At 46.5% G+C, this 22,293-nt stretch overlaps 1 protein-coding gene across 6 annotated transcripts in view; it reads right to left on the reverse strand.

The window, feature by feature from the left end:
- Positions 1-22,293, reverse strand: part of camk2g2 (calcium/calmodulin-dependent protein kinase (CaM kinase) II gamma 2) — a 369,535-nt gene that overhangs the window by 83,457 nt on the left and 263,785 nt on the right. For all 6 annotated transcript variants that reach the window (XM_070865617.1, XM_070865616.1, XM_070865618.1 and 3 more), the window contains exons 7-10: positions 20,106-20,208; positions 11,242-11,325; positions 10,112-10,206; positions 1,079-1,201 (exon numbers count right to left, since the gene is read on the reverse strand). In XM_070865617.1, coding sequence (XP_070721718.1) covers positions 1,079-1,201; positions 10,112-10,206; positions 11,242-11,325; positions 20,106-20,208 — 405 coding nt within the window. The remainder of the gene's footprint in view (positions 1-1,078; positions 1,202-10,111; positions 10,207-11,241; positions 11,326-20,105; positions 20,209-22,293) is intronic.

A 22,293-nucleotide genomic window follows, 5' to 3' on the forward strand; every position in this document is an offset into this window, starting at 1 on the left:
AGTGGGAAATATTCAGCCGAGCATTTTGACGGCCATTTGTAAGCATCAATACACCTCTTGAATGACTATCACGGGAAGGTGTGTCCGTAGGATTACATAGGATATACGGCACAGAAGGCCATTCGGCCCAAGCAGTCCATGCCAGCGTTTATGCTCCACTCGAGCCTCCTCCCGTCTTTCCTTATGTAACTCTATCAGCATAACCCTCTATTCCCTTCTCCCTCGTATGCTTGTCTAGCCACCTTTTAAATGCATCGATACTATTCACTTCAACCACTCCCTGTGGTAGCAAGTTTCACATTCTCACCTCTCGCCTGGTAAAAACATCCAGCACTGTACCTTTGACATGAAGTCTTTATACCGAGTTAAGAACATAAGAACACAAGAAATAGGAGGAGTAGGCGGCCATTTGGCCCCCCCAAGCCTGCTGCTCCATTCAATAAGATCATAGCTGATCTGATCTTGGCCTCAACTCCACTTTTCTGCCCGCTCCCCATAACCCTGGACTCCCTATCGTTCAAAAATCTGTCGATCACCTGAAGTACTTTCAGTGACCCAGCCTCCACAGTTCTCTGGGGCAGAGAATTCCAAAGATTCACAATCCTCAGAGAGAAGAAATTCCTCCTCATCTTCATTTTAAGTGGGCGACTCCTTATTCTGAAACAATGCCCCCGAGTTCAAGATTCCCCCACGAGGGGAAGCATCCTCTCTGCATCTACCCTGTCAAGCCCCCTCAGAATCTTGTAAGTTTCAATAAGATCACCTCTCCGTCTTCTAAACTCCAATGAGTATGGTCCCAACCTGCTCAACCTTGCTTCATTAGACAACCCCTTCAGTTCAGGAATCAATCTAGTGAACCTTCTCTGAACTGCCGAGAGTTGAAGCACTTTTAGCTGTGAAAGGTGATTTACTTGGAAGGGGGTCTAACTGGCCTGATCTTGAAAACACAGAGGGCACACTGACCGCAGTACAGGGCCAAACTAAGAAAAATAAACCCAATGAATGCACAATGGGTTACGAATGACAATCGCTATTTTGACCTCTAGGGTTGGTTTATAAAGTTGGGATTGCTACTTACGCAGACCCATGGGTGTTTCAGGGCCTCAGTTGCAGTTATCCTTTTGGCTGGGTTAATGGTCAGCATCTGGTTGATCAGATTTTTGGCTTCCGGGGTAACGGTGTCCCATTCTGGAGAGGGAAACTACCAGAGAAATGGAATAGAAATGAAAGTGAGTGTCTCCTGCTAAATAGACGCACGCTGGCTGCAAGATCAGGGACAACAGTTAACAAGAGATCATGGACATTGTGCGCAGAAGCTTAAAGTGAACGGTTACAAGCTACCGAAGAGGGTTTTTAATGCAACGCAGTGACGTAGAGAGTTGAGTGCAGGAGTGAGTTGAATCGCTGTCCTTTCAGGTCTGGTGTATCAATGTGAATCCAGTCCAGACTGATGGGTTGAAAATTCTGCTCCTCTGTTCCATCATTGTTAAACATCCCATGTGCAATTTGTTCAGGTAGATTTAATCCGGCCCCCAGACAACTGTATGTGACTGCTTGTAATTTAGCCTTAGAGGGGAAAGCTTTGTGGGATTGGATAATGTCCCATTGACATGGGTGCAACCACTCGGCTGGGAGGGTGGCGGGCTGAGAAGGGTCTAAATTTTTTTGGCATGTACGATGCTCCCTCTTTTCCCCACTCCCACGTCCTGATTTGCCTGATGTCCCTAAATCATTACACATGACTGACCCTCTCAACAGTGAGTCAACCGATCCCCCATTAATTGCATGAAACAGCCTATAATTTAGCATTAGTCCAACAAGGCAAGATATATGCCTTGTGTGGGAAATGCAAATAACAGGCCCCACCATAGGGTGTGCTGTTGAGTCGGAAGTAAATTGTTAGCAGGATGCAACTGTTGCCAACGAACTGGAGATCGGAAAAATGCCGGGAGAGATCGGGCTGTGAGGAAAAATGCTGGGAGGCCAAAGCATTTCTCAGATCCTCCGTCTGTTGTGGTGAACGTTATTTTTTAAATTTGGGGCCCGACAGTTATGCACAGAATGTTTCTGCGCAGTGTCCGGTACGTTGACAGGAGTCACGCCGTTGTTAGTATGACTCATGGATGTTTGATGCTGTCATTGGGAGAAAGGATGTAAAAACAGTAACATTCCCACAACTGAAATCCCTCCACGCTGACATCAATATGCACAGCAACAAAATAAGTAACTTTGTATCGTAAAAGCAATTGGAACCAAATAAAGCCCGCAGCCAATCAGCATGAGATTTGGCTTTGTAATAAAATGCTTATGAAACAAGCCCCAGGTTGCCCAAGTTCTCCTTCCAGGGTTCTGGGGAATGTGTTGGCCAAGGCTATGGCTGATGCTCCCGCCTTGAAGCAGCATGTCTCACCTGATTGGCTGCGGTGTGAAGGGAAGTGAGGTAGCAAAGGGGTAAGGAGGGCGGGGGGAAGGGGAGAGAGATAGAAGAGTTCAAACTGATGCGATCCTGTTTCCTTACAGTGACAGTGCGACGTGCTGACTGATCATAGTGTCCCACTTGCACAGGCGGTGGTGATGTCTTTCACCTGGAGCTCTCTGGCAAAGGTGACTACACAAAACCAGTAGCCCCTGTGGGAGCGAAAGTCCGTATTACCCGAATATCTCGCTGATTCGCTTTTGCGCAGATGGTGAGATCAACACATGCTGGGTTAAAGCTGAAAGCAGCTTTCTGATGAGCATGGGTTGTAAACTGGGTACAAGATCAAAGCAGAGGATGTCTGCACAAGAAAGAAGATGTGAGAGTCATTCAGCTATATTCGATTATAGCAATTTAGTCACCTGTGTGTTACAGTAATAAAATGCATGGCAAGAGTTGATTGCGGCAATAAAGCAATTTCAGAAAAGTTGAGTGGCTGGTTGTTTAGTTTACATTGTCACTGTGTCAGTATTTGTATGTACCTTTGTGAAGTGTGTCTCTTAGGAGCTTTCATACTGCTTTTGTGTACTATGAAGTTTCAATAAAGACCTGACTGTAATGTACGCCCCTGTGAGTATGCTCACAGGTTTGTAGAGCTGTTAAACTGTGAGTGGCTTAGCCAGTCACGTGATGTTCACAAGACTCAATAAAACCCCAGCCAGTTGGGTTTGGGGGATCCACGGTGAGGCAGGTGATGGTGAGCCTGGTGAATGAACTGATCAGGCCAACATCCCCAGCATCAAAGCACTGACCACACTCGACCAGCTCTGTTGGGCGGGCCATGTTACCCGCATGCCCGACACAAAGCAAGCGCTCTACTCGGAACTCCTACACGGCAAACGAGCCCCAGGTGGGCAGAGGAAACATTTCAAGGACCCTCAAAGTCACCTTGATAAAGTGCAACAAACCCCATCGACACCTGGGAGTCCCTGGCCAAAGACCAGCCAAAGTGGAGGAAGAGCATCCGGGAGGGCACTGAGCACCTCGAGTCTCATCGTCGAGAGCATGCAGAAACCAAGCGCAGGCAGTGGAAGGAACGTGCGGCAAACCAATCCCACCCACCCTTTCCTTCAACCACTGTCTGTCCCACCTGTGACAGAGACTGTAATTCCCGTATTGGACTGTTCAGTCACCTGAGAACTCATTTTGAGAGTGGAAGCAAGTCTTCCTCGATTTCGAGGGACTGCCTATGATGATGATGAATGAACTGGCAATGTGTCGTGTGATTGTTAAACCTTTTGCTAATAAACCAACTAGTTCTTAATAGCAATGTGTTGCAATGAATTCTTGAGCAAAGAACCTGTGAAGCAAATACATTACACAGACCCTGCCATTACTACAACTGAGTGTGTGTGTAATCTGAAATTTAAAGCAACGAAACGAAAAAGAGAAAGAAAGCAGTGCATAAGCCCCTTGTGGGAGACTAAGGGGAATGGATACAAGGGGAAATAGGGGCCAGAATTAACGAGCGTACTTATTTTTAATCAGTGAAACCAGAGCTCCGTTTAGGTAGAAACATTTCAAGGCCGAAGGGGGGGGAAATGGAGAAATGTGGGAATTAAGTGGGATGCGAGAGAAACATTTGGCTCGCGCCAAAAAAGTATGAGGAAATTCAAGGAAAATTGGGTCTTTCCCTGGTATGGATATTTTCCAGCACTGTTCTACCAAGGGCTGCCGTTGGTTTGTGAGGGGTAACTGCTAAAATAAAAAGGTTGGAAAGTACAGCCGCCCGTGACACACAATGTGTTCGTATACAGAGAGATAGATTTTTAACCAATAAGGGAATTAAGGGTTAAGGGGAGCGGGCGGGTAAGTGGAGCTGAGTCCACGGCCAGATCAGCCATGATCTTGTTGAATGGCGGAGCAGGCTCGAGGGGCTAGATGGCCTACTCCTGTTCCTAATTCTTATGTTCTTATGACATTGTTCCATCTGGTATTTTAAAACAGACATTGTAATGTATTTGCTTCGTGGGTTCTTCGCTTAAAAATTCATAGCAACACATTGCTATCACGAACTAGTTGGTTTATGGGCAAAGGTTTAACAATCACACGACGCATTACCAGTTCATCCACCAGGCTCACAACCACCTGCCTCATCGTAGATCCCATGAACCCAACTGGCTGGGGTTTTATTGAGTCTTGTGAATATTACATGACTGGCTAAGCCACTCACAATGCAACAGTTCCACAAACCTGTGAGCATACTCCCAGGTGCACACGTTACAGACACCAACCCATTTATGTGAAATAGGTTATTAAAATAGAAGAAAGTAGGTGATCGCACAAGTGCGCTAAATAACATTCAGTAATCTCACCATGCCATTTCTAGATTTATATTGTGTTAGTATTTTTTTTTAAATTCTGTGTTGTTACTTATGTGGGGAAATCATTTCTGTCACTCCGCTCTCCCTCTCAAGCCTCTGTCCATTTTGCCATCACTTTCACGTGCGATGGCAAGCAACCATCGCATTTCTCCTTTTGGAATTTTTCAATTTCAGAAAAAATTCCCCCCCCCAAATATCCCGGGAGAAAATGGGGGTGTGACCGAGTGCAGAACAAGGGGCAATAACTACAAACTGCTCCGAAAAGGACATTATCCGTCAAAACATCACCGAGGAATGAGGCAGGAGTTCAGCAGGGATACTGTACAAAACCTCACTCGCAAACCGGACGTCCCCTGACAACAGGATGTATTCCCGCGGGAGTGCTGCGTTACAACACTGCAGTGCGCTCCTCGATGACTGAATCAATAGCTAGAGATTGTGCTCGGCATTAAAAATAACTCGTAAGATGATTTCCCCCCCCACCACCTTTTAATTACAAATTAATGACACCAATAATTGTTAATCACTGAAAACGCGAAACTGATATGTATGCAGGGCCAGTAATAAGCTGGAGTGCTGGCTGAATCTATGCTGTATTGCACTTGAGCGGAATAAAGATGTAATTAAGGTGCTGCTTTATATAAGAAAAGGGAGTGTACGCAAATCAAGAGAGGTTGTTTTGTGGGTCTATTGGATGTTTGTCAGACTCCAGTTGGAACAGTGTATGCACCTCATCACATGAGACAGTGGCCGGATTTTCCGGGGTCAATGACCGCATAAGAGCCTCACAAGTTCCGGGTTTCGGCAAGTGCAGTGCATGCGCGAAAAACCCAGAACTTACGATCTGTCAAAAATCTTCTTGAGAAATGGACAGTCCCTGGGAAATGGACACTCGCTGGCGGCTATCGAGTTTCGTCGCCGAGAGCATGCAGAAACCAAGCGCAGGCAGCGGAAAGAGCGTGCGGCAAACCAGTCCCACCCACCCTTTCCCTCAACCACTGTCTGCCCCACCTGTGACAGAGACTGTAATTCCCGTATTGGACTGTTCAGTCACCTGAGAACTCATTCTTCGAGTGGAAGCAAGTCTTCCTTGAATCCGAGGGACTGCCTATGATGATGATGATTTGCCCAGCGAAAGCCCATGAAACTCTTACACCTGATAAAAGCAGGAGCAAGGCCTTCTTTTACCAGCACACGGGTGAAAATGTTAAAATAAACATTCAAAAACCTGTAAAATATGTTTGTGTTATTTTTGGCACCGTGAAAAAATGTTTACATTTATTTTTCAAAATAAGAAAATGTTTGTTTTAAATGTTTCATTAAATTGTATTTTAATTAATTTTAAAACATGTAAATTTTTTATTTCAGTGCTGTTAAAATGTGTTTTTTGGGCGATTCCTATGAAGCTTACGGGCATTCCGTATGTCAATGGATTCACCGTAAGCATAAAGGGTAACGAATCCCCCTTTCTGTTTGGTTGGGCTGGCCCACGTGATCTTAAGGGCGCTTGCGAACCGCCTGCACCCCCTGGGATACGTGGGCCTCTTGGCAGGCCTACGCGTACAGGCCCAGGAGCACCAGACTTCGTGGATCCAAGACCAGGTGCGGAGTTTTATTCCGGTTCGGAGGTATCCACCTTCGGGAAGCCTCCGGCCGCAAGTTCAGGCCCATTACTGCGCAAGGGGATACGGAGGAGAGGGTTTGAAGATGATTCTGGATATCCTGAATCAGTTATGAAACGAGGCCGGCAAAGTTTGGCTTCCTCTCTTTGGGAAAGAGGAGACGATTGGGAATGACCCAACGGAAGTTGTTACCACTATGAAGGCGAGTGACAAAGCTGACAAGAGGAATGGTCAACGATAGCAAAACGTTTAAACACAGTTCGAAATGACAATGTTCGGAGTGAGAAGGGAAGGCAGGGATCTTTGTTGAGGCCAGTTGTGGGAGAGATTACCCTGGAGGGCCACTGAAGTACAAGTCGGGTTTCAAAGGGCAACTAGTTCTAGAGACAGAATGGATTGAGAAAGTAGATGGAAAAGAAAGACTTGGATTTATATAGCGCCTTTCACGACCACCGGACGTCTCAAAGCGCTTTACAGCCAATGAAGTACTTTTGGAGTGTGCTCACTGTTGTGATGTAGATGGGGCTCTCAGTCAAAAGGGATAGGCTTGTTCAGACATTTACTTCTGTCCTAAAAATATAAATTAATTGACTGGCAATTGGGATTCAGAATGGTTTATACAGAAATAAATGTCATATTACAGCAAATGCTTGAGTAACCTTTCATTTTCCTCCCCTCGAGTTCGCTGTAAAAACCTTAATGCGCACTTCATTAAAAGTATTCTATTTGTTTCGTGTCGATCAGATGAATACAATGCCAGGTAATTTTAAAAGTGTGTTTTATTGCATTTGAGAGGAATGCATTGTTTCTTTTCCCTCAGTGCAAGAGTGACTAGTGCGACAATATAATGATTACACATGGCACTAGCAAAGTGAGATAAATCAGAGAGCTGATGAATAATGACATTTTCCCAGTGTTTCATGGTCGAAGTGAAAAATCCAAACCCTGGTAAGCGACACAGCTTTCGTTTAACTAACTTGCCGGGGGGGGGGGGGAACAGATTTCAACATAATAAACATGAAACATGCTTTAAAATAAAGGGTGCATTCAAAGTAGGGTCAAGTCCTGTGTCTGGTGGTCGGGGGGTGCGGAAGGGGCTTCCTGTGTGAGATGGATGTCCACTTCCTGGTGAGCTAATAACAACAACAACTTGTATTTATATCGCGCCTTTAACGCAGTACAACATCCCAAGGTGCTTCACAGGAGTGTTATAAGACCAAAAAAAATTTGACACCGAGTCACACAAGGAGAAATTAGGGCAGGTGACCAAAAGCTTGGTTAGAGAGGTAGGTTTTAAGGAGCATCTTAAAGGAGGAAAGAGAGGCGGAGAGGTTTAGGCAGTTCCAGAGCTTTGGGCCCAGACAGCTGGCGCGATTATAATCAGAGATGCTCAAAAGGGCAGAATTTGAGGAGTGCAGACATCTTGGAGTGGGGGGGGGGGGGGGAGGGTTGTGAGGCTGGAGGGGATTACGGAGAAAGGGAGGGGCGAGGGCCATGGAGGGATTTGTAAACGAGGATGAGAATTTTGAAATCGAGGCGTTGCTTAACCAGGAGCCAATGTGGGTCAACGAGCACAGGGGGTGATGGGCGAGTGGGACACGGTGCGAGTTAGGACACAGGCTGAGGGCTAAGAGCACAAGTTGTTCCTGGTTTCGCAATCTCGCTCAGAAAGCCAAACGAAGGGAGAGTGAGTGAGCTTTACTCTGCATCTAAGCATTCCACAGCCCACCTGGAGAGAACCTGACAGACACCGAGTGGCCCATTGTGACAATGATGGTGACAAGTTGATAAGGGTGTTCGAAAAGCAGACACGATACCAGGCTTTATGACAAGAGGCACAGACAGCAAAAGCAAAAGCAGTTATGCTGGAACCTTTGCAAATCAGTGGTTAGACCTCAGCTGGAAAATTGTGTCCAATTCTGGGAACCACACCATAGGAAGGATGTGAAGGCCTTGGAGAGGGTGCAGGAATGGGATTTACCCAGGATGAAGGACTTCAATAATGTGGAGGCACTGGAGAAGCTGGGATTGTTCTCCTTGGAGCAGCTGGGATTGTTCTCCTTGAAGCAGAGAAGCTTAGAGCGAGCGATTTAAAAGATAGATTTGCATTTCTATAGCGCCTTTCACAACCACCGGATGTCTCAAAGCGCTTTGTAGCCAATGAAGTACTTGTGGAGTGTAGTCGTTTTTGCAATGTGGGAAACGCAGCAGCCAATTTGTGCACAGCAAGCTCCCACAAACAGCAATTGAATAGAGTTGCTCAAAATAATGAAGGGTTTTGATAGAGCAGATTTGAAGAAGCTGTTTTCGCTGGCAGAATGGTCGATAACCAGAGGACACAGATTTAAGGTAAATAACAAAAGGACCAAGGCGAAGATGAGGAGAATTTGTTTTCCACAGCAAGCTATGATTTTTCTTTTATTCATTCATGGATTGTGGGCGTCGCCAGCAAGGCCGACATTTATTGCCCACCCCCCAATTGCCCTCGAGAAGGTGGTGGTGAGCCAGAGGGGCAGTTAAGAGTCAACCACATTGCTGTGGGTCTGGAGTCACATATAGGCCCAGACCGGGTAAGGGCGGCAGATTTCCTTCCCTTGAGGACATTAGTGAACCAGATAGGTTTTAACAACAATCCGGTAGTTTCATGGTCACCATTACTGCCACTAGCTTTTTATTCCAGGTTTATTTAACTGCCGTGGTGAGATTTGAACTCATGTCTCTGGATCATTAGTCCAGGCCTCTGGATTACTAGTCCAGTGACATTATCACTGTGCTACCATACCCATGATTTCCAATGCACTGCCCAAAAGGCCGGTGGAAGCAGATTCAATAGTAACTTTCAAAAGAAAATTGGATATAGACTTGAAAAGGGAAAGAAACTGCAGGGCTGTGGGGAAAGAGCGGGGGAGTGGGACTAAGTGGCTATCTCTTTCAAATAGCCAGCACAGGTTTGATAGGGCCTCCTTCTGTGTTAGAAGATTCTCCGATTTCTCAGCACAAACATCCCTCACTTTGATGAGCACACAAAATTGATCCGGAAAACAGTTTTAAATACGAGCAAAGGTTCCATTAAAAATTTCACACGAGAGAGAAGGATAATTGTCTCCACTAGCGAGACTGACTGGATAACTTAAAAGCAATTTGACACCTGTGAGTTATAGCGAGTCTCATGATTGCCCATGACATCACTTATGCTGCACATTTAAAATATGTTTTATTAATAACTTTTAGATTTTATTTATGACACAACAACTGTGGAGACATGACCTGCTCCTCCACCGTACCCAGACCATAAATCCTGAATTGGAACTCTCAGGAGGCGGCCATTCGGCCCATCTTTGAAAGAGCGAGCCAATTAGTCCCACTCCCTCCCGGCTCTTTCCCCACAGCGCTGCAATGTTCCCTTTAGAAGTCTGCATCCAATTCCCTTTTGAAAGTTACTATTGAATCTGCTTCCACCGCCCTTTCGAGCAGCGCGTTCCAGATCACAGGATATATGGCACAGAAACAGGCCATTCGGCCCAACCAGTCCATGCCGGCGTTTATGCTCCACTCGAGCCTCCTCCCATCACAACCACTCGCTGGTTAAAACAAATTCTCCTCGTAAAAATAAGCCACGGTTCAACCAGACGACAAAACATCGGACATCAAAAGATAACGAGCCCAATTTGAGGCCTACTTGTACTTACGTCATAAGCGCCAGCCTTAATTTGTTGATAAAGCTTATGTTGATCCTCATCCCAGAAAGGAGGGTAGCCCACTAACAATATGTAGAGAATGACACCTGAAATAAACCACAGACGGGTAACAATGTGTTAGTGTAAGTCTGCCAGATGTAACTCGTCAGGCTACATTTTATTGGCCCATTTCATACCACCACTGCAACCCGCCTTGTTGCCTATCTCGGAGCACAGAGCAAGCTGCACTGTCACCGTACCGAGCGCTCTATCCAGTGCCCCAGGAGGGCAGAGAAAACGCGTCAAGGACACCCCTCACAAAGCCTCCTTGGAAGAAAATATGCAACATTCCCACTGACTCTTGGGAATCCCTGGCCCAAGTTCGCTCAAAGTGGAGGAAGAGCGTCTGAGAAGGCGCCCGACACTTTGTGTCTCTTCGCCAGGAGCACACAGAAGCCAAGCACAAACAGCGGAACGAGCGCACTGTTATGTATGTAAACTTTTACTAGTGTGTAAGACTTGCCACCAGAGGGCGCACCTGCGGGAAACCCAAGGGTCACCTGCACACCTCAGGCAATCAGGTATAAAAGGCAGTCTACCATGCTGCTTCAGGACTCTGGAGTTACATTAAAAGAGACTAAGGTCGCAACAGTTTGAGCATGCATTCTTGTGGAGTTATTCTGAACAAAACACGCACGGCAACCTAAGCACCCCACCCACCCGTCCCTTCAAACACTGTCTGTCCCACCTGTGACAGAGACTGTAGGTCCTGTACTGGACTCAGCCACCTGATTTTAGTGTGAAAGCAAGTCATCCTCAACTCCGGGGGATTGCCCAAGAAGAGGATTCGCCAAGAGCTGACAGAACTCACCTAGCGGGAGTAAGCGAGCATGTGAATGCAAATCAGAGCCCCGACTCCAGCCCACAGTCCAAGATTAGAGTGACCTCAGGGCTTCCGATAAAGTTTCAAATTTGTTTTTAATAGTATGCAAATCAACCAGCCCCCATCACCATCTCCAGCATTAAAAACAGGACAATTAATCAATGCTTGCAGAAGTCACTGGTGACAGTCTTGTACTTTTGAAGACCCAGTACCTCGAACCCTGTGGATTAAATCCCAACTAGTTGACTTTGCCACTCACCACATGCCCAGATATCAACTGGCTTTCCGTATGGATCTTTTCTTAAAACCTCCGGGGAAAGGTATCCAGGAGTGCCTGCAAACCCTGTGAGGGGGGGGGAAAGATGTTCAGGCAGGATTATTTTTCCCCATCTCAACATTTGTGCACCTGCTAAAACCTTGCAAGTTTACAACAAATTTGTTCTATGCGTTGATTGAATGTAGCGCCTGATTGGACTATTTTTTTTGCGCTCGCTTAAAGGCAATGATCAGAACATCAAACAAAGACAAACAATTTGGGCTTTATTTGACCAAGTTACTTAGCATTTACAAGAGCTTATCACGTTGTCAAAACTTTTCAAACAACCAAGTACAGCGAACAGCAGTGACTGTTGTGTCGCCCAATGCAACAATATCCATGAAGAAGATGAGGGAGAAAGACATGGTGAAGTAAAAGGCAAAGTGGGTCTTGCGGCAGAAGAGAATCTACGAACACCAAAGGGACAAACTAATGCAGCAAAGACTTGGTCAAAGAAGTTGATTTTGGCGAAAGTCCTAAAGGAGTAGAGAGAGGTAGAGTGGCAGGAAGGTTTAAGCAGGGCTCACCAGAGCTGAGTATTTAAGAAAGAAAGACTTGCATTTATATAGCGCCTTTCACAACCACCGGATGTCTCAAAGTGCTTTACAGCCAATAAAGTACATTTGGAATGTAGTCACTGTTGCAATGTGGGAAACGCGGCAGCTGATTTGTGCACAGCAAGCTCCCACAAACAGCAATGTGATAATGGTCAGATAATGTGTTTTTGTTGATGTTGATTGAGGGATAAATATTGGCCCAGGACACCAGGGATAACTCCCCAGCTCTTCTTTGAAATAGTGCCATGGGATGGTTTGCATCCACCTGAGAGAGCAGGCGGGGCCTCGGTTTGACCGTCTCATCCGAAAGATATCACCTCCGACAGTGCGGCACTCCCTCAGCACTGCACTGGGAGTGTCAGCCTAGATTTGTGTACTTAAGTCTCGGGAGTGGGACTTGAACCCACAACCTTCTGACTCAGACGAGAATGCTACCCAACCGGACATCTCAAAATGCTTTGCAGCCAGTGAAGTGCTTTTGGAGTGTAGTCACTGTTGTAATGTGGGAAACGCGGCAGCCAATTTGCGCACAGCAAGCTCCCACACACAGCAATGTGATAATGACAGGATAATGTGTTTTTGTTGATGTTGATGGAGGGATAAATATTGGGCAAGGCAGTGAGGATAACTCCCCTGCTTTTCCTCAAAAAGGGTTGATGGTTGAGGCATCAGAGTTCAAGACACGATGGCCCGAATGGCCTATACCTGTGCTGTATCGTTCTCTGATTCTGAGGCTTAAGGTAGTAAGATTGAGAAAGCACAAATAGGAAAGCCCGAGACATCAGGTCAAGGAAATGTCTCGGGATTCCGTGGCAACCCGACGATTGAATCATTAACATTCTCGGGTTATGATGCGCGCACTTTAAACCTGTCCATTACCTGTGGAAGCTCAAAGTGTCACTGGATGATATATGGGCACAAAAGCAATAGGTCATTAGGCTGACAAGCAGTGAGTAATAATCACATTAAGTGGCCCACAGCTTTACAGGAGTCATTAAATATGAATTAAACCCCATTTAGAAATAAGTGCCAGATAACCGGTGACAAAGTCAGAGAGGCGGATTGGTGTGAATGTCTGTTCAAAGTGGGTGGCACATTTAAGTGAGCTGCCCACTGTCCACAGATGGTTCAACGTTGGCTGTAAATAAACATAAAATACAAATAATGTATTTTGAGGGACTTTGACAGACGGGGAGAAACTGCATCCACTGGCAGAGGGTCGGTAACCAGAGGACGCAGATTTGAGGTCATTGGCAAAAAGGCCAGAGAGGGCGACGAGGAGAATTTTTTTTATAAAGCAGTGGAAGCAGATTCAATAGTAACTTTCCAAAGGAAATTGAATATTTATGTGAAGGGGGAAAAAATAGCAGGGCTGTGGGCAATATGCTCTTTATAGCGCGAGGTCCCGTGCAATCCGATCACATACCGCGCAGGTTTAAAAACCCATCATTTAAAGGGCCCGTGCAGGAAAAAGAATTAGAGGGAACATGAGCTTTGCGGAAAGAGCAGGGGGGGTGGGACTAATTGAACAGCTCTATCAAAGAGCTGTCACAGGCACGGTGGGCTGAATGGCCACCTTCTGTGCTGCACCATATTGTTAAAAACTCATTCGCGGGATGTGGGTGTCTCTGGCAAGGCCAGCATTTATTGCCCATCCAGTGTCAGCTGTGGCTCAGTGGGCAGCACTCTCGCCTCTGAGTGAGAAGGTTGTGGGTTCAAGTCTCACTCCAGGAACTCGAGCACATAAATCTAGGCTGACACTCCCAGTGCAGTGCCAAGGGAGCCCCACACTGTCGGAGGTGCCATCTTTCGGATGAGACGTTAAACCGAGGCCTCTCCGCTCTCTCAGGTGGATGTAAAAGATTCCATGACACTATTTCGAAGAGGAGCAGGGGAGTTATCCCCTGGTGTTCTGGCCAATACTTATCCCTCAATCAACATAACAAAAGAACAGATGATCTGGTCATTATCACATTGCTGTTTGTGGGAGCTTGCTGTGCGCAAATTGGCTGCTGCGTTTCCTACATTACAAACTTTTTTAAAAACTTCATTGGCTGTAAAGAGCTTTTGAGATGTCTGGTGGTCATTGAATGTACTATATAAATCCAAGGCTTTCTATTTCTTTATAATGCAGTGGAGTGACTGGACCCTCTATCAGCATTTCACCATCCAGCATAATATTTAAAGCTCAGACCTTTGGCCAGGCAGCACAAATTGAGCCGTGCTTCTAGTTTGTGGCCTACTGCACTCAGAGCTACATGTGATGGAGTATACACCCGCCTCAACACGGGATTTATGATATTCATGTGTTGGTGGCGTGTAATTTCACCATTAACCTTGAAAGTACAAGGCTACCTCTGCTCTAAACGCTGTTCAGGTAATTACTGCCTTAGCTCCCACAGCCTGCAATATGTTTTGACTGCTTCGCCAGATACCAAGCAAAACAGTGTGTGTGTGCGTGTGTGTGAGACTGCAGTGTCTGCTCAAAGCTACCTCCCCTGCTGCGACAATAGGTTAAAGCCCGATTTACCAAGCTCGGGCCGTGGGGTTACCAAACCTTTGCACCCAGTCACCTTACCGAGACACTGAACCCAGCTGCCAGTTCTTGGCGTTACCAGCAGCTTCAGTCACACGGTTGTGGGCTCATTATCTATCGGTACCTTTCTTTGACTTTAATGAATAACACAACAGAAAAATAAACAATCAGTTTGGTAAAACATTCTGCTGCACCACTGTTGTGACAAGAGAGGGAATATTAAATTAAATGTTTAAAAAAAAAATCTGATACTGGTTTAAACCCAGTTAACTGGACTGTCAGGAAAGACTTGCATTTGTATAGTGCCTTATTCCACATCACAAAAACAGAATTACCTGGAAGTACAGAGCCTGCTGCCACCTGGGAAATCACGGACATGCTGCCGACAACTTCCCAACAGAGTTCCTGCTACCTGCAGAACACTCCGGGTTGGTCTTTTAATGCACCGTCATTCAGAGAGGAGGTTCAGAGAGTTGGAGACCAGTGGGCTGTGTGTGGATCTATAATGTACCATGGACTGGTATAACATGGGTCTATAATGTACCATGGGCTGGTATAACATGGGTCTATAATGTACCATGGGCTGGTATAACATGGGTCTGTAATGTACCATGGGCTGGTATAACATGGGTCTGTAATGTACCATGGGCTGGTATAACATGGGTCTGTAATGTACCATGGGCTGGTATAACATGGGTCTGTAATGTACCATGGGCTGGTATAACATGGGTCTGTAATGTACCATGGGCTGGTATATCATGGGTCTGTAATGTCGCATAGGCTGATATAACATGGGTCTGTAATGTACCGTGGGCTGGTATAACTTGGGTCTGTACTGTGCTGTGGGCTGATGTGCTGTGGGCTGATGTGCTGTGGGCTGATGTGCTGTGGGCTGATGTGCTGTGGGCTGATGTGCTGTGGGCTGATGTGCTGTGGGCTGATGTGCTGTGGGCTGATGTGCTGTGGGCTGATGTGCTGTGGGCTCTGTGCTGTGGGCTCTGTGCTGTGGACGGGTTACTCAAATAGCACAGTTTAAATTAACCCTGTACTCGCCCAATATCCACACATGCAACAACAACTTACATTTATAAAGCGCCTTTAACATAAAATAACATCCCAAGGCGCTACACACAGCTGTAAGAGTTTAAAAAATGAACACTGAGTCAAGGAAGGAGATATTAGGAGAGGTGACCAAAAGCTTGGTCAAACAGGTCGGTTTTAAGGAGGAGAGGGAGGCGGAGAGGCAGAGGGGGTTATGGAGGGAATTCCAGAGCTTGGGGCCTCGGTGGCTGAAGGCACGGCCGCCGATGGTGGAGCGAAGGAAGGGGAGAGCAGTATTGGCAAGGCATTGGGCAGGATACCAGCCCATCACAGCTCAGGATTGGCACGAGCAGCAAGATGTATGGACAGGAAAAGAGCAGTGGGTCCGTTGCCCTTGCCCCATACAGTCGTGATACCTTGAGCATCATGATTCACATCTCGCCTCCCATTTGAGGGTTCTAGTTCCCTTGCCAATAGGGGGCACTTGATTTAATTTTCCACTTAAAATAGTTGTAGAGCTGTTGAGTTGGGAGTGGCCTACAGTCATGCGATGTTCACAAGACTCAATAAAACCCCAGCCAGTTGGGTTCGGGGGATCCACGATGAGGCAGGTGGTTGAGAGCTTGGTGGATGAACTTGTAATGTGTCGTGCAATTGTTAAACCTTTGCTAATAAACCAACTAGTTCTTAATAGCAATGTGTTGCTATGAATTCTTAAGCAAAGAACCCATGAAGCAAATACATTACAGCAGTGGTTCAAGAAAGTGGTTCACCACCAGCTCCTCGAGGGCAATTAGGGATGGGCAATAACTGCTGGCCTTGCCAGTGACGGCCACATCCCATGAACAAATAAAAGAAATTGAGGGATAAGAAAATCTGGAGAGTATCTCGGAGCGAAGATTATTTTCCTCTACCTCGCCAAGGCCTGCAATGGCTAATTGTAGAATCTTGCATGGCTCTCTGGATGAGATCTTCTACCTCACCAGACCATGGACCAAAACTAGGAACCATCCAGATCTGCAGGCTCAGCTGCTCACCAAGTCATGGGGGAGTCTCCTCTTCACAAAGATTTTAATTATGGATTTAATTAGTATTAACAATTCCAATTTCAGCTATTGCATTTAATTAAATTACAAACAGAGTAAGCCGATTATCTCTGGGTCAAATAACATGGAAATGTAATACTTTCTTCATTAGCTTTCATACAAGGAGATTACAAAGTGATCCCCTGTCTTTTTCTTCAGCAGATGGCACATCTACTCACGGGCTCTCCCGTGAGTTGGGGGATGTGACGATTTGAAATGGGGCCAGGTCTACACAAATGGGGAGTGTCTGCCACTCAGAGTGATGCAGGACAACGTTTGCTCGATCGGCACCTCGCCCACCGGCTTAAACACCCACTCCCTCCATCACCGGCGTGCCGCGGTTGCAGTGTGCACCATCTACAAGATGCACTGCAGCAAACATGCCAAGGCTTCTTCGACAGCACCTCGCAAACTCGCCCGCCTAAGGTGGTCAAGGGCGGCAGGCACTTGGAAGCACCGTCACCTCCAAGAGCGTACCTTCATCGTCGTTGGATCAAAGTCCTGAGGAACTCCCTTCCCCAACGGTGCTGGGGGGGGGGGGAGCACCTTCACCACACGGACTGCAGCGGTTCAAGGCGGCGGCTCACCACCACCTTCTCGAGGGGCAATTAGGGATGGGCAATAAATGCCGGCCTTGCCAACGATGCCCACAGCCCGTGAATGATTTTTTAAAAAACTTCTCAGGAAAACCCGCTGGAATACTGCGTGCAATTTTTGTTTCCATTTTTATGAAAGGATATACTTGCTTTGGAGACAGTTCAGAGAAGGCTCAACTAGGTTGATTCCGGAGATACGGGGGTTGACTAGGTTGGGCCTCTACTCACTGGAATTCAGAAGAATGAGGGGAAAGGAGGGTCATGACGGACTAATTAGTTGTCATTCTACAATTTGATTGGTTAAAGCTATCCTACAACTGTGCCTCACATAGACACAAGGCTGTTGTAGATTGGTGGGTTTCTCTCGGTCTGATACTCTGAATCTTAAACAGGGAAATAGTGAAATAATGTGAGTTATAGGTTGCTTAATCACGTTGCTGCAGGGTGCAAGATAATGTTTTCAATTTATTAAGCAGCTGCAAACACTTATTTCTGCTACGTAGCTTGCAACAGCCTTGTTAAAATGACTCTCTTACACGCCAGAAGACTGACTGGATGCTTTTGGTTAATAGTTTAGCTGCAAGGTATCCAGATGTCAATGCTGGCAAACACAGCTGGATTTGCATCGAGCCCTGACCACAGCTGGCTGCAAGGGTCCTGCCTGTAATGAACGGGCCGTTCCAACGCACTCTAGTAGTGGGGTGGGGGGGGGGGGGGGTGTTGTAGGTCAAAACTGCTTCAAGTAAAGGACCAATTAGAACTGAGTTGACGGTCTCCAGCCGAGAGGCCACAGGCACGGGTCGGACCACACGTAGTTTTATCCTTGCTTGGACTGGTTGTCCATTTAAAACGGAGATGAGGAGGAATTTCTTCTCTCAGAGGGTCGTGAATCTTTGGAATTCTCTGCCCCAGAGAGCTGTGGAGGCTGGGTCATTGAATATATTTAAGAGGGAGATAGTCAGGTTTTTGAATGATAAGGGAGTCTAGGGTTATGGGGAGCGGGCGGGGAAGTGGAGCTGAGCCCAGGATCAGATCAGCCATGATCTTATTGAATGGTGGAGCAGGCTCGAGGGGCCAAATAAGAACATAAGAAATAGGAACAGGAGTAGGCCATATGGCCCCTCGCATTTGCTCCGCCATTCAAAAAGATCATGGCTGATTTCATCAAGGGCTCAGCTCCAGTTCCCCGCCCGCTCCCCATAACCCCTTATCCCCTTATCGTTTAAGAAACTGTCTATTTCTGTTTTAAATTTATTCAACAGCCTTGTTAAAATGACTCTCTTACACGCCAGAAGACTGACTGGATGCTTTTGGTTAATAGTTTAGCTGCAAGGTATCCAGATGTCAATGCTGGCAAACACAGCTAGATTTGCATCGAGCCCTGACCACAGCTGGCTGCAAGGGTCCTGCCTGTAATGAACGGGCTTCCACAGCTCTCTGAGGCAGTGAATTCCACAGATTTACAACCCTTTGAGAGAAGAAATTTCTCCTCATCTGTGTTTTAAATGGGCGGCCCCTCATTCTAAGATCATGCCCTCTAGTTCTAGTCTCCCCCATCAGTGGAAACATCCTCTCTGCATCCACCTTGTCAAGCCCCCTCATAATCTTAGACGTTTCGCTAAGATCACCTCTCATTCCTCTGAATTCCAATGAGCAGAGGCCCAACCTACTCAATCTTACCTCATAAGTCAACCCCCTCTTCCCCGGAATCAACCGAGTGACCCTTCTCTGAACTGCCTCCAAAGCAAGTATATCCTTTCGTAAATATGGAAACCAAAACTGTACGCAGTAGTCCAGGTGTGGCCTCACCAATACCTTATATAGCTGGAGCAAGACTCCCCTGCTTTTGTACTCCATCTCCATTGCAATAAAGGCCAAGATACCATTGGCTTTCCTGATCACTTGCTGTACCTGCATACTATCCTTTTGTGTTTCATGCACAAGTACCCCCAGGTCCCGCTGTACTGCGGCACTTTGCAATCTTTCTCCATTTAAATAATAACTTGCTCTTCGATTTTTTTCTGCCAAAGTGCATGACCTCACACTTTCCGACATTATACTCCATCTGCCAAATTTCTGCCCATTCACTTAGCCTGTCTATGTCCTTTTGCAGATTTTTTTGTGTCCTCCTCACACATTGCTTTTCCTCTCATCTTTGCATCGTCAGCTAGTCAAGCATATGAGGGAGAAGGAAACCGAGGGTTATGCTGATAGATTTAGATGAGGAAAGGGCAGAATGTATGACTTTAAAATAGGGACTGAATTACATCCGCAAACCCTGGTAAACTAGAGGTGATCCAAAACTCGGCTGCCCATGTCCTAACTCGCATCAAGTCCCACTCACCCATCATCCCTGTTGCTCGCTGACCTACATTGGCTCCCGGTTAAGCAACGCCTCGATTTCAAAATTCTCATCCTTATTTTCAAATCCCTCCGGCCTCGCCCCTGCCGACCTCTAATCTCCTCCAGCCTGCCACCCCCTCCCCCCACCCCTGAGATGTCTGCGTTCCTCTAATTCTGCCCTCTAGAGCATCCCTGATTATAATCGCTGAACCATCGGTGGCTGTGCCTTCTGTTGCCTGGGCCCCAAGCTCTGGAACTCCCTGCCTAAACCTCTCCGCCTCGCTATCCTCCTTCAAGACACTCCTTAAAACCTACCTCTTTCTTGCGCTAATTTCTACTTATGCGGCTCGGTGTCAAATTCTTTATCTCATAACACTCCTGTGAAGCGCCTTGGGACTGCTACTTTCACTACGTTAAAGGCGCTATATAAATACAAGTTGCTGCTGTTAATCCAATTATCCCCCTCGTTCTCACCTCACCTGCAGACAACACTTGGACTACATTCTCCATGTGCACTGCCGTGGGATGATGACTAAAATGATCCTATAAAATGATAGATGGAGCATTGCACAAGTACTGTAACTCTCAGAGGCATCTTATTGGGTTTCACATTCTGCTGCTACAAATCCGCGAAGATTGAAAGACTTACCAAACCATGCCTGCTGGTCTCCCTGTACTTCAATGGCCAGTCCGAAGTCGGCCAGCTTCACTGCCGCACTTTTACACTTACTGGCAAGCAGCAGGTTCTCTGGCTTCGAGGTGGTAAACCAAATGCCATTATCAGAAAATGATGGAATTAATAAGAAAATAAATTAATCACGAGGCAGAATACAAAACACTTTGTCAACAGTAACTTCGAAGCATCACTAGCACAGCATCATATCTTAAAATGGCTCTGGCTCTCGATGGCTACATGGCTCGATGCAAATGAGCCATGTTGGTTTATTGGGCGCCCTGTTATTATCTGATCCATAAGTGTAGTAGTAAAGAGGCCTGGACTAATCATCTTGGGGAACATAAGTTCAAGTCCCACTACGGCAGCTGGGGAACTTAAATTCAGTTAATTAAATAAATCTGGAATAATTTTTAAAAAACTATCGGTAATGGTGACCTTGGCATAAAAACCCATCTGGTTCACTAATGTCCCTTTAGGGAAGGAAATCTGCCGTCCTTACCCGGTCTGGCCTATATGTGACTCCAGACCCACAGCAACATGGTTGCCTCTTAACTGCCCTCTGAAATGGCCCAGTGAGCCACTCCGTTGTACAAGGCGGCTCACCACCACCTTCTTGAGGCAATTAGGGGTGGGCAATAAATGCCAGCCTTGGCAACGATGCCAATATCCTGTGAATGCATTTTGAAAAAGTATTTAAAGTTTTGATTGTTGAACTGTAAATGATTATCATACTGAATTTTTTTTTTTAAGCAATAAACACACATTTTTAAAATGCATTGCTCCTTCCCCCTGCAGACCACTCACGGCCTGCCCAGGCTCTTCCCTCTCGGGCAGGATGTTGGGGAGATTGTGGCTGTCCAGTTCTCTCCATCAACCCCATTCCATGTTCAGCTGACAGGGAAGTTGCTCAGTGTTTAATTCCCTCGCCTTGGATCTGGGCAGTGCTCCATCTTGTGGCCGGGCAGAGAACCAACAATGCCCAACCTCCACCCGAGGGGCTTCAAGTAACAGTTCATCTCTGGGCCCCAAACTCCCGACACGACTGGGGAGTCAAAACCCTTGAGCCGCTCAGCAAAACATGGCAAGCAAATTAAAGCGGCGGGCTCGATTATGTCACCCGCTGAAAAATGGCTAATCAAACAACTGCACTTGCAAGATAAAATGGGGTGGCGTACTGACCCCGTATTTCAGCTGATGATTTCATCGACAGCTACGACAGTCATTTAACCCTTTGAGCACCAAATGCAGCTTTTAGAATTCATGTCTTCCAATTGTACGCCTCCACCAGCCCGCTCCAATTGTTGTCTGCCGATCTCGCGAATTCCGAATCTCAGAGCGGACTTGGGAAAGGTGGGCTGCTTCTTGGTAAACATGACGATCGAAATGGAGCAATTCCGCCTCCCCCCCCACCCCCGCCCCAAAGTCCAGTGCAACTGAAGTTCTCGAAGGGTTAATGCAATGAGACGCAAAGGCCCCATTAACCACAGTGGATGCAAAGCCAGCACATGCACACTAGGGGGCACAACGGTTATGCATTCGTACAGGCAACATTGCAGACAGATTCCGGACCGGGGAGTGTCAGCTCGTTTGATTCCCAGACGTAATTGTTATCTTATTGCTGAATAATATGCAATTAAAAATACAAATAACCACCCTGAGGTACTCTGAAGTGCTCTCTGCGACTTATTACTAGCATGTTTCCAGAAATATTACTTTCCGTGCTCATTTTCTGTGCGAATCTGCTCTGCGCTCTCGGAGATAAACAGCTTGTAATGTTATGTTACGCTTGATAATTATACCCTGTTACGGTTTAGTGTCGAATAGCCCCACTCACAAAACTGCATCGCTCATTTTATATAGAAGTTTTTAAATAAAACAACTGGTTTTAAAAACAGCCTTGCGTTTAAACACCTTATCGCAATTACCTTGAAAGCACAGTGACTTTATTTATTTTATTTACATGGTTGTCACTGGCAAAGCCGGCATTTATTGCCCATCCCTAACTGCCCCCTCGGGAAGGTGGTGGTGAGCCGCCTTCTTGAACCGCTGCAGCCCGTGTGGTGAAGGTACTGCCACAGTGCTGACTTTGTCGTAGTGTTTGGTACAACTGAGTGTCTCGCTGGGCCAGGGGTGGTTTCATGGTCACCATTCTGATATTAAT

This window comes from Pristiophorus japonicus, chromosome 22, assembly GCF_044704955.1.
Source record: "Pristiophorus japonicus isolate sPriJap1 chromosome 22, sPriJap1.hap1, whole genome shotgun sequence".
In the NCBI taxonomy this organism is placed as follows: domain Eukaryota; kingdom Metazoa; phylum Chordata; class Chondrichthyes; family Pristiophoridae; genus Pristiophorus; species Pristiophorus japonicus.